The following is a 13,705-nucleotide window of genomic DNA, read 5'->3' on the forward strand; positions in this document are numbered from 1 at the left end:
AAATGCCAAAACACAGTAGTTATAGCTAAAGTACTTTAACTACTGTGTGGAACAAAGCATACAAAGGATGGAAAGTATAAGGATGGAAAGGATACTGCAGGTATAAAATAGACTAAAAATGCCAAAACACAGTAGTTAATGTTAAAGTACTTCAACTACTGTGTGGAACAAAACATACAAAGGATGGAAAGTGTAAGGATGGAAAGAACAATGCAGGTATAAAATGCCAAAAAAAATTGCCATTAATTACCTCACAAATGACTGACTTTTAGTGTAATTAAATAACATACAGACTATCCCATCCATCCATTTACACAAAGTTAAATTAAAGTATATTGATAGACTTAGACTTAGACAAACTTTAATGATCCACAAGTGAAATTGTTCCGCACAGTAGCTCAGTTACAAAGGATGGAAAGTGTAAGGATGGAAAGGATAATGCAGGTATAAAATAGACTAAAAATGCCAAAACACAGTAGTTAATGTTAAAGTACTTCAACTACTGTGTGGAACAAAACATACAAAGGATGGAAAGTGTAAGGATGGAAAGAACAATGCAGGTATAAAATGCCAAAAAAAATTGCCATTAATTACCTCACAAATGACTGACTTTTAGTGTAATTAAATAACATACACACTACACAAAGTTAAATTAAAGTATATTGATAGACTTAGACTTAGACTAACTTTAATGATCCACAAGGGAAATTGTTCCACACAGTAGCCCAAGTACTTTATTTACTGTGTGGAACAAAGCATACAAAGGATGGAAAGGATACTGCAGGTATACAATAGACTAAAAATGCCAAAACACAGTAGTTAATGTTAAAGTACTTCAACTACTGTGTGAAAGAAAACATACAAAGGATGGAAAGTGTAAGGATGGAAAGGACAATGCAGTTATAAAATAGACAAAAAATGCCAAAACACAGTAGTTAATGTTAAAGTACTTCAACTACTGTGTGGAACAAAACATACAAAGGATGGAAAGGACAATGCAGGTATAAAATGCCAACAATTTTTTGCCATTAATTACCTCACAAATGACTGACTTTTAGTGTAATTAAATAACATACAGACTACACAAAGTTAAATTAAAGTATATTGATAGACTTAGACTTAGACTAACTTTAATGATCCACAAGGGAAATTGTTCCACACAGTAGCCCAGTTACAAAGGATGGAAAGTGTAAGGTTGGAAAGGATAATGCAGGTATAAAATAGACTAAAAATGCCAAAACACAGTAGTTAAAGCTAAAGTACTTTATTTACTGTGTGGAACAAAGCATACAAAGGATGGAAAGGATACTGCAGGTATACAATAGACTAAAAATGCCAAAACACAGTAGTTAATGTTAAAGTACTTCAACTACTGTGTGGAACAAAGCATACAAAGGATGGAAAGTGTAAGGATGGAAAGGATACTGCAGGTATAAAATAGACTAAAAATGCCAAAACACAGTAGTTAATGTTAAAGTACTTCAACTACTGTGTGAAACAAAGGATGGAAAGTGTAAGGATGTTAGGAAAATGCAAGTATAAAATGCCAATTTTCTTTTGCCATTAATTACCTCACAAATGACTGACTTTTAGTGTAATTAAATAACATACAGACTTCACAAAGTTAAATTAAAGTATATTGATAGACTTAGACTTAGACAAACTTTAATGATCGACAAGTGAAATTGTTCCACACAGTAGCTAAGTTACAAAGGATAGAAAGTGTAAGGCTGGAAAGGACAATGCAGGTATAAAATACACTGAAAATGCCAAAAAATTGGCATTAATTACCTCACAAATGACTGATTTTTAGTGTAATAAAATAACATACACACAGTTAAATTAAAGTATATTGATAGACTTAGACTAACTTTAATGATCCACAAGGGAAATTGTTCCACACAGTAGCTCAAGTGTAAGGATGGAAAGGATAAGGCAGGTATTAATATACTTTAATTTAACTTTGTGTAGTCTGTATGTTATTTAATTACACTAAAACTCAGTCATTTGTGATGTAATTAAGTTGATTTCTTATAGTTCCCTATCTATATCCTGTTATGAGTTGTCCTCTAGGCCACGCCCCTCCTTGCTCTGATTGGCTCCCCGCCCCACCTGGGAGGACGACCACACAATGGACCTTTTCCGGGATTCCGATGTCGGCCTAGGCGAGCTACGCGGCGTGCTAGCGGCTAACTGAGGCGGAGACCGAAAGTGCTCACACCCCAACACTCAAACCAACCCAACGGGGGAAGGATATTTCAGGTACGTGTGGCTTCCTCCCCCCCCCGTTTGCCTAGAATTCGCTGCGTGTATTTAGGCGTAACGACAGCGGGTGAAGGCGGCGTAATGGAGAATGTGGAAGGTTTCCATGCTAACTCCCGTTAGCTGCTCGACACTAACTTTGGGAGAGAAGGCGACTAATAATTGAGCCTTTTTTTTTTTTTAAACACATTCCTTTATTCCTACGGGGGTTAAATGTCGATTAAAGCATGAATGTTGATGACACTGCTTGATGATGGCCTGGTGTTAATGCCAGGTCTAATGTACCACAACATGGCGCACACACACACACACACACACACACACACACATACACACACACGCCACGAAAGGCACCTTTTTTTTGACACCATTAGGCGTCAAAACACGCCTACGAGGCACTTTAGTCGCCTAGCCGTTAGCCCCCCGAGCTTGTGAATTGTTAGGTAACATGATGGGGCGACGGTGACATTTTGGGGGATTAACATCCATTATAGTGGCGAGATGATGCCCACGCGTGTCAAGAGTGGCTTGTCGCGACGCGACTTGCTGCTTTGCAAAAGGGGCGTGTCCTCACGATCAGATTACGACGCTCCATCCGGATCCGTTTTCAGCGGGTTCGCACCGCACCGACAAGTTTTGTTTAAGTTCTGTCACGTATTATGTCAAATCTAGATATCAATCAATCCATGACTTCACTATTAACGTGGGTGACATTGTTATCACCAGGAAAGATGAGGTCACCTACCTGGGGATGATGTTTGATAAGAAATGATCGAGTTCGAGCCTATTATCGAATCCTCTTATCGAACCGATTCCTTATCAATTCTCTTATCGAGTCCAGATAGGTTGTTGTATAAGGAGAAAAAAAACATACAATATTTGGTTTAACAAAAGCTCACTTTTATTATATAAGAACAAAATTTTATCTATCCATCCATGCATCCATCTGCTTCCGCTTATCCGAGGTCGGGTCGCGGGGGCAGCAGCCTAAGCAGGGATGCCCAGACTTCTCTCTCCCCAGCCACTTCGTCCAGCTCTTCCTGTGGGACCCCGAGGCGTTCCCAGGCCAGCCGGGAGACATACAGGTAAAAGCCAGTAAATTAGAATATTTTGAAAAACTTGATTTATTTCAGTAATTGCATTCAAAAGGTGTAACTTGTACATTATATTTATTCATTGCACACAGACTGATGCATTCAAATGTTTATTTCATTTAATTTTGATGATTTGAAGTGGCAACAAATGAAAATCCAAAATTCCGTGTGTCACAAAATTAGAATATTACTTAAGGCTAATACAAAAAAGGGATTTTTAGAAATGTTGGCCAACTGAAAAGTATGAAAATGAAAAATATGAGCATGTACAATACTCAATACTTGGTTGGAACTCCTTTTGCCTCAATTACTGCGTTAATGCGGCGTGGCATGGAGTCGATGAGTTTCTGGCACTGCTCAGGTGTTATGAGAGCCCAGGTTGCTCTGATAGTGGCCTTCAACTCTTCTGCGTTTTTGGGTCTGGCATTCTGCATCTTCCTTTTCAGGGGAGTTGGCGGGCCAATTTAGAACAGAAATACCATGGTCCGTAAACCAGGCACGGGTAGATTTTGCGCTGTGTGCAGGCGCCAAGTCCTGTTGGAACTTGAAATCTCCATCTCCATAGAGCAGGTCAGCAGCAGGAAGCATGAAGTGCTCTAAAACTTGCTGGTAGACGGCTGCGTTGACCCTGGATCTCAGGAAACAGAGTGGACCGACACCAGCAGATGACATGGCACCCCAAACCATCACTGATGGTGGAAACTTTACACTAGACTTCAGGCAACGTGGATCCTGTGCCTCTCCTGTCTTCCTTCAGACTCTGGGACCTCGATTTCCAAAGGAAATGCAAAATTTGCATGGTTGGGTGATGGTTTGGGGTGCCATGTCATCTGCTAGTGTCGGTCCACTCTGTTTCCTGAGATCCAGGGTCAACGCAGCCGTCTACCAGCAAGTTTTAGAGCACTTCATGCTTCCTGCTGCTGACCTGCTCTATGGAGATGGAGATTTCAAGTTCCAACAGGACTTGGCGCCTGCACACAGCGCAAAATCTACCCGTGCCTGGTTTACGGACCATGGTATTTCTGTTCTAAATTGGCCCGCCAACTCCCCTGAAAAGGAAGATGCAGAATGCCAGACCCAAAAACGCAGAAGAGTTGAAGGCCACTATCAGAGCAACCTGGGCTCTCATAACACCTGAGCAGTGCCAGAAACTCATCGACTCCATGCCACGCCGCATTAACGCAGTAATTGAGGCAAAAGGAGCTCCAACCAAGTATCGAGTATTGTACATGCTCATATTTTTCATTTTCATACTTTTCAGTTGGCCAACATTTCTAAAAATCCCTTTTTTGTATTAGCCTTAAGTAATATTCTAATTTTGTGACACACGGAATTTTGGATTTTCATTTGTTGCCACTTCAAATCATCAAAATTAAATGAAATAAACATTTGAATGCATCAGTCTGTGTGCAATTAATAAATATAATGTACAAGTTACACCTTTTGAATGCAATTACTGAAATAAATCAAGTTTTTCAAAATATTCTAATTTACTGGCTTTTACCTGTAGTCTTCCCAACGTGTCCTGGGTCTTCCCCGCGGCCTCCTACCGGTCGGACGTGTCCTAAACACCTCCCTAGGTAGGCGTTCGGGTGGCATCCTGACCAGATGCCCGAACCACCTCATCTGGCTCCTCTCGATGTGGAGGAGCAGCGGCTTTACTTTGAGCTCCCCCCGGATGGCAGAGCTTCTCACCCTATCTCTAAGGGAGAGCCCCGCCACCCGGCGGAGGAAACTCATTTCGGCCGCTTGTACCCGTGATCTTGTCCTTTCGGTCATAACCCAAAGCTCATGACCATAGGTGAGGATGGGAACGTAGATCGACCGGTAAATTGAGAGCTTTGCCTTCCGGCTCAGCTCCTTCTTCACCACAACGGATCGATACAGCATCCGCATTACTGAAGACGCCGCACCGATCCGCCTGTCGATCTCACCATCCACTCTTCCCTCACTCGTGAACAAGACTCCGAGGTACTTGAACTCCTCCACTTGGGGCAAGATCTCCTCCCCAACCCGGAGATGGCACTCCACCCTTTTCCGGGCGAGAACCATGGACTCGGACTTGGAGGTGCTGATTCCCATCCCAGTCGCTTCACACTCGGCTGCGAACCGATCCAGTGAGAGCTGAAGATCCTGGCCAGATGAAGCCATCAGGTCCACATCATCTGCAAAAAGCAGAGACCTAATCCTGCAGCCACCAAACCAGATCCCCTCAACGCCTTGACTGCGCCTAGAAATTCTGTCCATAAAAGTTATGAACAGAATCTAATAAATAAATAAATATTGACTGTTACCCCCCTAAAAAATAAAATAAAATAAATAAATATTGACTGTTGTTACCCAAAGTATATTAAAGGGGAACATTATCACCAGACCTATGTAAGCGTCAATATATACCTTGATGTTGCAGAAAAAAGACCATATATATTTTTAACCGATTTCCGAACTCTAAATGGGTGAATTTTGGCGAATTAAACGCCTTTCTAATATTCGCTCTCGGAGCGATGACGTCACAATGGGAAGCAATCCGCCATTTTCTCAAACACCGAGTCAAATCAGCTCTGTTATTTTCCGTTTTTTCGACTGTTTTCCGTACCTTGGAGACATCATGCCTCATCGGTGTGTTGTCGGAGGGTGTAACAACACGAACAGGGACGGATTCAAGTTGCACCAGTGGCCCAAAGATGCGAAAGTGGCAATAAATTGAACGTTTGTTCCGCACACTTTACCGACGAAAGCTATGCTACGACAGAGATGGCAAGAATGTGTGGATATCCTGCGACACTCAAAGCAGATGCATTTCCAACGATAAAGTCAAAGAAATCTGCCGCCAGACCCCCATTGAATCTGCCGGAGTGTGTGAGCAATTCAGGGACAAAGGACCTCGGTAGCACGGCAAGCAATGGTGGCAGTTTGTTCCCGCAGACGAGCGAGCTAAACCCCCTGGATGTCTTGGCTCACACCGTCCCTTAAACTGGACAGATCAGCTTTCAGGAAAAGAGCGCGGATGAGGGTATGTCTACAGGATATATTAATTGATGAAAATTGGGCTGTCTGCACTCTCAAAGTGCATGTTGTTGCCAAATGTATTTCATATGCTGTAAACCTAGTTCATAGTTGTTAGTTTCCTTTAATGCCAAACAAACACATACCAATCGTTGGTTAGAAGGCGATCGCTGAATTCGTCCTCGCTTTCTCCCGTGTCGTTTTCGTCGGTTTCGCTTGCATACGGTTCAAACCGATATGGCTCAATAGCTTCAGTTTCTTCTTCAATTTCGCTTAAGCCGCTGAAATCCGAGTCTGAATCCGAGCTAATATCGCTACCTTGCTGTTCTATCCGCCATGTTTGTTTGTATTGGCATCACTATGTGACGTCACAGGAAAATGGACGGGTGTATATAACCTACCGTATTTTCCGCACTATAAGGCGCACCGGATTATTAGCCGCACCTTCAATGAATGGCATATTTCATAACTTTGTCCACCAATAAGCCGCCCCGGACTATAAGCCGCGCCTACGCTGCACTAAAGGGAATGTCAAAAAAACAGTCAGATAGGTCAGTCAAACTTTAATAATATATTAAAAACCAGCGTTCTAACAACTCTGTTCACTCCCAAAATGTACCCAAATGTGCAATCACAAACATAGTAAAATTCAAAATAGTGCAGAGCAATAGCAACATAATGTTGCTCGAACGTTAATGTCACAACACACAAAATAAACATAGCGCTCACTTTCTGAAGTTATTCTTCATTCGTAAATCCTTAGTCTTCGGTGTCCGAAGTGAAAAGTTGGGCAAATGTGAGATCCAAAATGGCCGGTTCCGTCTCGTCGAAGTCATCGGAGTCAGTGTCACTGTTATCCAGCAGTTCTGTGAATCCTGCCTTCCGGAAAGCTCGGACCACAGTTGTGACCGAAATATCTGCCCAGGCATTTACGATCCACTGGCAGATGTTGGCGTCGTCTGGCGCTGCCTCCCTGTCTTAGTGAATGTGTGTTCGCCTTCTGTCATCCATTGTTCCCACGCAGTTAGCAGTCTAGCTTCGAATGCCCTGTTGACACCAATATCTAGCGGCTGGAGGTCTTTTGTCAATCCACCCGGAATGACGGCGAGTATTGAATTAAGCGCGTAAGCGTGTCTCTCAATGTGATGTTATGAGCTAGCAAATATAACAACTACACTACCCAGCATGCAACGATAGTTACGAGCATGCGCGGTAGCCCTGAGAAGCGTTGTATGCTGGCAGTTAGAATGTGGTTATGAGCACGCTGTGAGTAAACGTTGAGAACTCAGTTAACACGCCTCGTCTGCATTATTTATAATTAGACAGACAACACACTTAATAGGAGCCATTTTGGGGTCTTTACATAAACACACAAATGGAAATGAAACGTCACATATCCCAGCATGCACCGCGCGCTTCTTCTTCTTCCGGGGGCGGGTGGTTGCTTACAGTACAAGAAGAAGCGCTTCCTGTTCTATGGGGGCGGGTGCTTACCTTGGCGGTTGCTTGCGTAGAAGAAGAAGCGCTTCCTGCTCTACCGGGAAAAAAGATGGCGGCTGTTTACCGAAGTTGCGAGAACGAAACTTTATGAAAATGAATCTTAATATTTATCCATATATAAAGCGCACCGGGTTAAAAGCCGCACTGTCAGCTTTTGAGTAAATTTGTGGTTTTTAGGTGCGGCTAATGGTGCGGAAAATACGGTAGTTCATAGTTGTTAGTTTCCTTTAATGCCAAACAAACACATACCAATCGTTGGTTAGAAGGCGATCGCCGAATTTGTCCTCGCTTTCTCCCGTGTCGCTGGCTGTCGTGTTGTTTTTGTCGGTTTTGCTTGCATACGGTTCAAACCGATGTGGCTCAATAGCTTCAGTTTCTTCTTCAATTTCGTTTTCGCTACCTGCCTCCACACTACAACCATCCGTTTCAATACATTCGTAATCTGTTGAATCGCTTAAGCCGCTGAAATCCGAGTCTGAATCCGAGCTAATGTCGCTATAGCTTGCTGTTCTTTCCGCCATGTTTGTTTGTATTGGCATCACTGTGTGACGTCACAGGAAAATGGACGGGTGTATATAACGATGGTTAAAATCAGGCACTTTAAAGCTTTTTTTAGGGATATTGCGTGATGGGTAAAATTTTGAAAAAAACTTTGAAAAATATAATAAGCCACTGGGAACTGATTTTTAATGGTTTTAACCATTCTGAAATTGTGATAATGTTCCCTTTTAACGTGGATGACATTGTTATCACCAGGAAAGATGAGGTCACCTACCTGGGGATGATGTTTGATAAGAACAACATGCACTTTGAGAGTGCAGACAGCCCAATTTTCATCAATTAATATATTCTGTAGACATACCATCATCCGCGCTCTTTTCCTGAAAAATGATCTGTCCAGTTTTGGAGTTGATGTCAGCAGGCCAGGGAAGCTAGGGTCGATATTCTTCTCTTGATCATCTTCGGTGGCATAAGGGACGGTGTGAGCCAAGAAATCCAGGGGGTTTAGCTCGCTCCTCTGCAGGAACAAACTGCCGCCATTGCTTGCCGTGCTAGCGAGGTCCTTTGTCCCTGAATTGCTCACACACTCCGGCAGATTCAATGGGGGTCTGGCGGCAGATTTCTTTGACTTTATCGTTGGAAATGCATCTGCTTTGAGTGTCGCAGGATATCCACACATTCTTGCCATCTCTGTCGTAGCATAGCGTTCGTCGGTAAAGTGTGCGGAACAAACCTCCAATTTCTTGCCACTTTTGCATCTTTAGGCCACTGGTGCAACTTGAATCCGTCCCTGTTCGTGTTGTTACACCCTCCGACAACACACCGACGAGGCATGATGTCTCCAAGGTACGGAAAACAGTCGAAAAAACGGAAAATAACAGAGCTGATTTGACTCGATGTTTAAGAAAATGGCGGATTGCTTCCCGATGTGACGCCACGTTGTGACGTCATCGCTCCGAGAGCGAATATTAGAAAGGCGTTTAATTCGCCAAAATTCACCCATTTAGAGTTCGGAAATCGGTTAAAAAAATATATGGTCTTTTTTCTGCAACATCAAGGTATATATTGACGCTTACATAGGTCTGGTGATAATGTTCCCCTTTAACAAAAGCTCACTTTTATTTTATTAAAAAAAAATGTAATCTAATAAATAAGTAAATATTGACTGTTAACCCCCTAAAAAAATAAAATAAAATAAATAAATATTGACTGTTGTTACCCAAAGTATATTAAGTGGGATTTTTCAGAAAAACTAATATATACAGTAACACAAAAACAACCTGTCTCTGTGATCACTATAGGTGTATAAATAATAATATAGTGTTAAAGGGGAACATTTTCACAATTTCAGAAGGGTTAAAACCATTAAAAATCAGTTCCCAGTGGCTTATTTTATTTTTCGAAGTTTTTTTCAAAATTTTACCCATCACGCAATATCCCTAAAAAAAAGCTTCAAAGTGCCTGATTTTAACCATCGTTATATACACCCGTCCATTTTCCTGTGACGTCACACAGTGATGCCAATACAAACAAACATGGCGGATAGAACAGCAAGGTAGCGACATTAGCTCGGATTCAGACTCGGATTTCAGCGGCTTAAGCGAAATTGAAGAAGAAACTGAAGCTATTGAGCCATATCGGTTTGAACCGTATGCAAGCGAAACCGACGAAAACGACACGACAGCCAGCGACACGGGAGAAAGCGAGGACGAATTCGGCGATCGCCTTCTAACCAACGATTGGTATGTGTTTGTTTTTAAGCGTTGTAATGTTTTTAAGCTAAAATTAAGCTACATTTTTGTGTACCGTTACACCCTTACTGGTCACTTTTGTGGATTGGGTATTTAATTTTTAGAAGACGAGTCTACTGAAGGGGCTTCACGGTGGCAGAGGGGTTAGTGCATCTGCCTCACAATACGAAGGTCCTGAGTAGTCTTGGGTTCAATCCCGGGCTCGGGATCTTTCTGTGTGGAGTTTGCATGTCCTCCCCGTGACTGCGTGGGTTCCCTCCGGGTACTCCGGCTTCCTCCCACTTCCAAAGACATGCACCTGGGGATAAGTTGATTGGCAACACTAAATTGGCCCTAGTGTGTGGATGTGAGTGTGAATGTTGTCTGTCTATCTGTGTTGGCCCTGCGATGAGGTGGCGACTTGTCCAGGGTGTACCCCGCCTTCCGCCCGATTGTAGCTGAGATAGGCTCCAGCGCCCCCCGCGACCCCAAAGGGAATAAGCGGTAGAAAAATGGATGGATGGATGGATGGAGTCTACTGAAGGAGGAATAAGGGCAGCAAATAGACACTTGCTATTTAAACTGATATTTGTATTTGTTTTTTTCAGGGGCATCCTACAATCTGACATCACAAGCAGTGGACAAATACAAATCGGGAGGGACAAAAAAAAGTTAAAAAAACAACAAAAAAAACTACCATGCATCAGACTCCTGCAGATGTCTGTGTTTAAAAGCCAAACAATGGGAGAGGAGGTCTACGTGCAAAGAATCTGGAGGTGGGAGAGGTTTCTCCATCCGGGCTTGGCCGCCTGCAGTGACACCGCAGTGACGTGCACATGGCTTCTTTTTGGAATGAGTTGATTTTTTATTTGATTTTTTGTTGCCACATTAACACACAAACTGAAAGAACGGATCTAACATGGACTTGGCTGGAGTTTTTTAAGTCCACAGGCGAGGTTCTGCCTTATTTTTTTAAACCGTCATAGTTTTCTTTGATTTTGAAGAAAGAAACAAAAAAAGACAATCATTGTTGAGCTGCTTCAAAAAGTGTGGAAGCGTCCCGCTTGCAGCCATCAACCATCCTCACTTTCTTCCACCCACCCAGTGCCTAAATAAGCCCCTTCGGGACAATCACAGAAGTCATCAGCAGCTGCTGTGCTCAATCCCCTGCCTGTTTCTCCTCGATGTGCTTCTGCTCTATACCACCAGTCTTTAATTTCCCTGCTCCCTTACGTTGAGATCGATTTATTTTTTTCTGCAAAGCAGATAATCAGAACTCAAGCACAGCGATTCGAATTGATTTGAGTTTTAAGTGTTTTGCAGAACTTGCTCAAGTTTGTGCAGCAGTGTTATAGCACCTAATAACATTTTTGCACCAAACAATACCATTGAAGCCATGCAAAAATATTTATGAATTTCCTACACTTATTTTTGTATCATATTGCTACCCCTGCTTTTTTACGCTTAAATTATAATTCAGCACAGAACATTTTATATTTATGCAAGTCAAAGTGTATTATGTGAGATAAAAAAAATATATTTGAGTAAGTATTGTAGTGCTGGGAAATTGTTAGTAACAGTTTCCGTTCATATGCTGCTTAGCCTAGTGCTTATTTTTGAAATTATAGCAATGGCCTCTCCCAAAAAGACACAGTTTTTGTCATTTTGACCCCCTAGAAGAGCTTTTAAAATAGGTAGACAGTAGACACCTGGCTTGGTCTTTCTCCCTTTATTCCGTCTCTGATGCCGTGCGCCAACACCGGAGGTGTTGGGGGAGGAGCGGGCGGCCAAGTTTCTGCTCCTCCCCGCCCTTTCCGACCCAGCCGCTATGTCCCGGTGTCTGCGGCCACCACCTTCCTGGTCGGATCCACCTCCTTGTTCTTCTGCTTCACGTGAGTTTTCCCTATATTCACAAATGAAGTGGTGCACATTGTTATTACCGTATTTTTCGGATTATAAGTCGCTCCGGAGTATAAGTCGCACCGGCCGAAAAATACATAATAAAGAAGGAAAAAACATATATCAGTCGCACTAGAGCATGGGTGTCAAACTACGGCCCGCGGGCCAAATTTCTCCCGCTGTGTAATTTCACTTGGCCCTTGAGGCGATATCAAATTAACACTAAAGCTGGCCCGCCGATCCGCCAGCCGGCCAGCCAGCCAGCCTGCCAGCCAGCCAAGTCACATAACATGTGCATCAACAGCGATACAGGTTACACTGAGGGTAGCCGAATAAAAAACTTTAACACTGTTAGAAATATACGCCACACTGTGAATCCACACCAAACCAGAACCCTTTGCAGCACTAACTCTTCCGGGATGCTACAAGGTGTGTGTGTGTGTGTGTGTGTGTGGGGGGGGGGTTGGTGGTAGCGGGGGCGTATTTTGTAGCGTCCCGGAAGAGTTAGTGCTGCAAAGGATTCTGGGTATTTGTTCTGTTGTGTTTATTAAAGTTAAAGTACCAAAGATTGTCACACACACACTAGGTGTGGTGAAATTTGTCCTCTGCATTTGACCCATCCCCTTGATCACCCCCTGGGAGGTGTGGGCAGCAGCGGTGCCGCGCCCGGGAATCATTTTTGGTGATTTAACCCCTAATTCTAACCCTTGATGCTGAGTGCCAAGCAGGGAGGTAACGGGTCCCATTTTTATAGTCTTTGGTATGACTCGGCTGGGGTTTGAACCCACAACCTACCGATCTCAGGGCGGACACTCTAACCACTAGGCCATTGTGTAACGGTGCGGATATTCTCCCGAAATGTGTTTGTCTATCTTGTTTGGTGTAGATTCACAGTATGGCTTGTATTTCTAACAGTGTTAAAGTTTTTTATACTGGCACCCTCAGTGTAACCTGTATCGTTGTTGATGAAGTATGCGTTGCATTCGCCCGTGTGTGCGTACAGAAGCCGCACATATCTTGTGACTGGGTCTGAATGATGTTAGAATGGATGAAAAGCGGACGTGACGATAGCTCGTAGAGTACGTTAAAGGTTAATTTGTTCAACCTTGGCCCGCGGCTTTGTTCAGTATTAAATTTTGGCCCACTCTGTGTTTGAGTTTGACACCCCTGCACTAGAGTGTAAGTCGCATTTTTTGGGGAAATTTATTTGATAAAAGCCAACACCAAGAATATACATTTGAAAGGCAATTTAAAATAAATAAAGAATAAGGAACAACTGGCTGAATAAGTGTACGTTATATGAGGCATAAATAACCAACTGGTATGTTAACGTAACATATTATGGTAAGAGTCATTCAAATAACTATAACATATAGAACATGCTATACGTTTACCAAACAGTCTGTCACCCCTAATCGCTAAATCCCATGAAATCTTCTTCCTCTGTGTCGCTTCTAAATAATATTATTTGATATTTTACGGTAATGTGTTAATAATTTCACACATAAGTCGCTCCGAAGTATAAATCGCACCCCCCAAACTATGAAAAAAACTGCGATTTATAATCCGAAAAATACGGTATACATTCTGAATGATTTGCATTAACGTCTGCATTCCGTTTGAGATAGAACTGCTTTTTTGACGTTATGTCACAATTAGGGTTGCAAAGGGGTGGAAAGTTTCCGGTAAATTTCCAAGAAACTTTCCGGAAAT

The 13,705-nt window shown here is 42.6% G+C and overlaps 1 protein-coding gene across 1 annotated transcript in view; it reads left to right on the plus strand.

The window, feature by feature from the left end:
* The first annotated feature begins 2,114 nt into the window (after positions 1-2,114).
* The window catches only part of zdhhc5b (zDHHC palmitoyltransferase 5b), a 43,440-nt gene continuing 31,849 nt past the window's right edge, over positions 2,115-13,705 (plus strand). Inside the window, exons 1-2 of the mRNA XM_061930632.2 lie at positions 2,115-2,262; positions 10,702-11,985. Coding sequence (XP_061786616.1) covers positions 11,837-11,985 — 149 coding nt within the window. The 5' untranslated portion in view covers positions 2,115-2,262; positions 10,702-11,836. The remainder of the gene's footprint in view (positions 2,263-10,701; positions 11,986-13,705) is intronic.

Source organism: Nerophis lumbriciformis, linkage group LG36, assembly GCF_033978685.3.
Source record: "Nerophis lumbriciformis linkage group LG36, RoL_Nlum_v2.1, whole genome shotgun sequence".
NCBI classification, from domain to species: Eukaryota; Metazoa; Chordata; class Actinopteri; order Syngnathiformes; family Syngnathidae; genus Nerophis; species Nerophis lumbriciformis.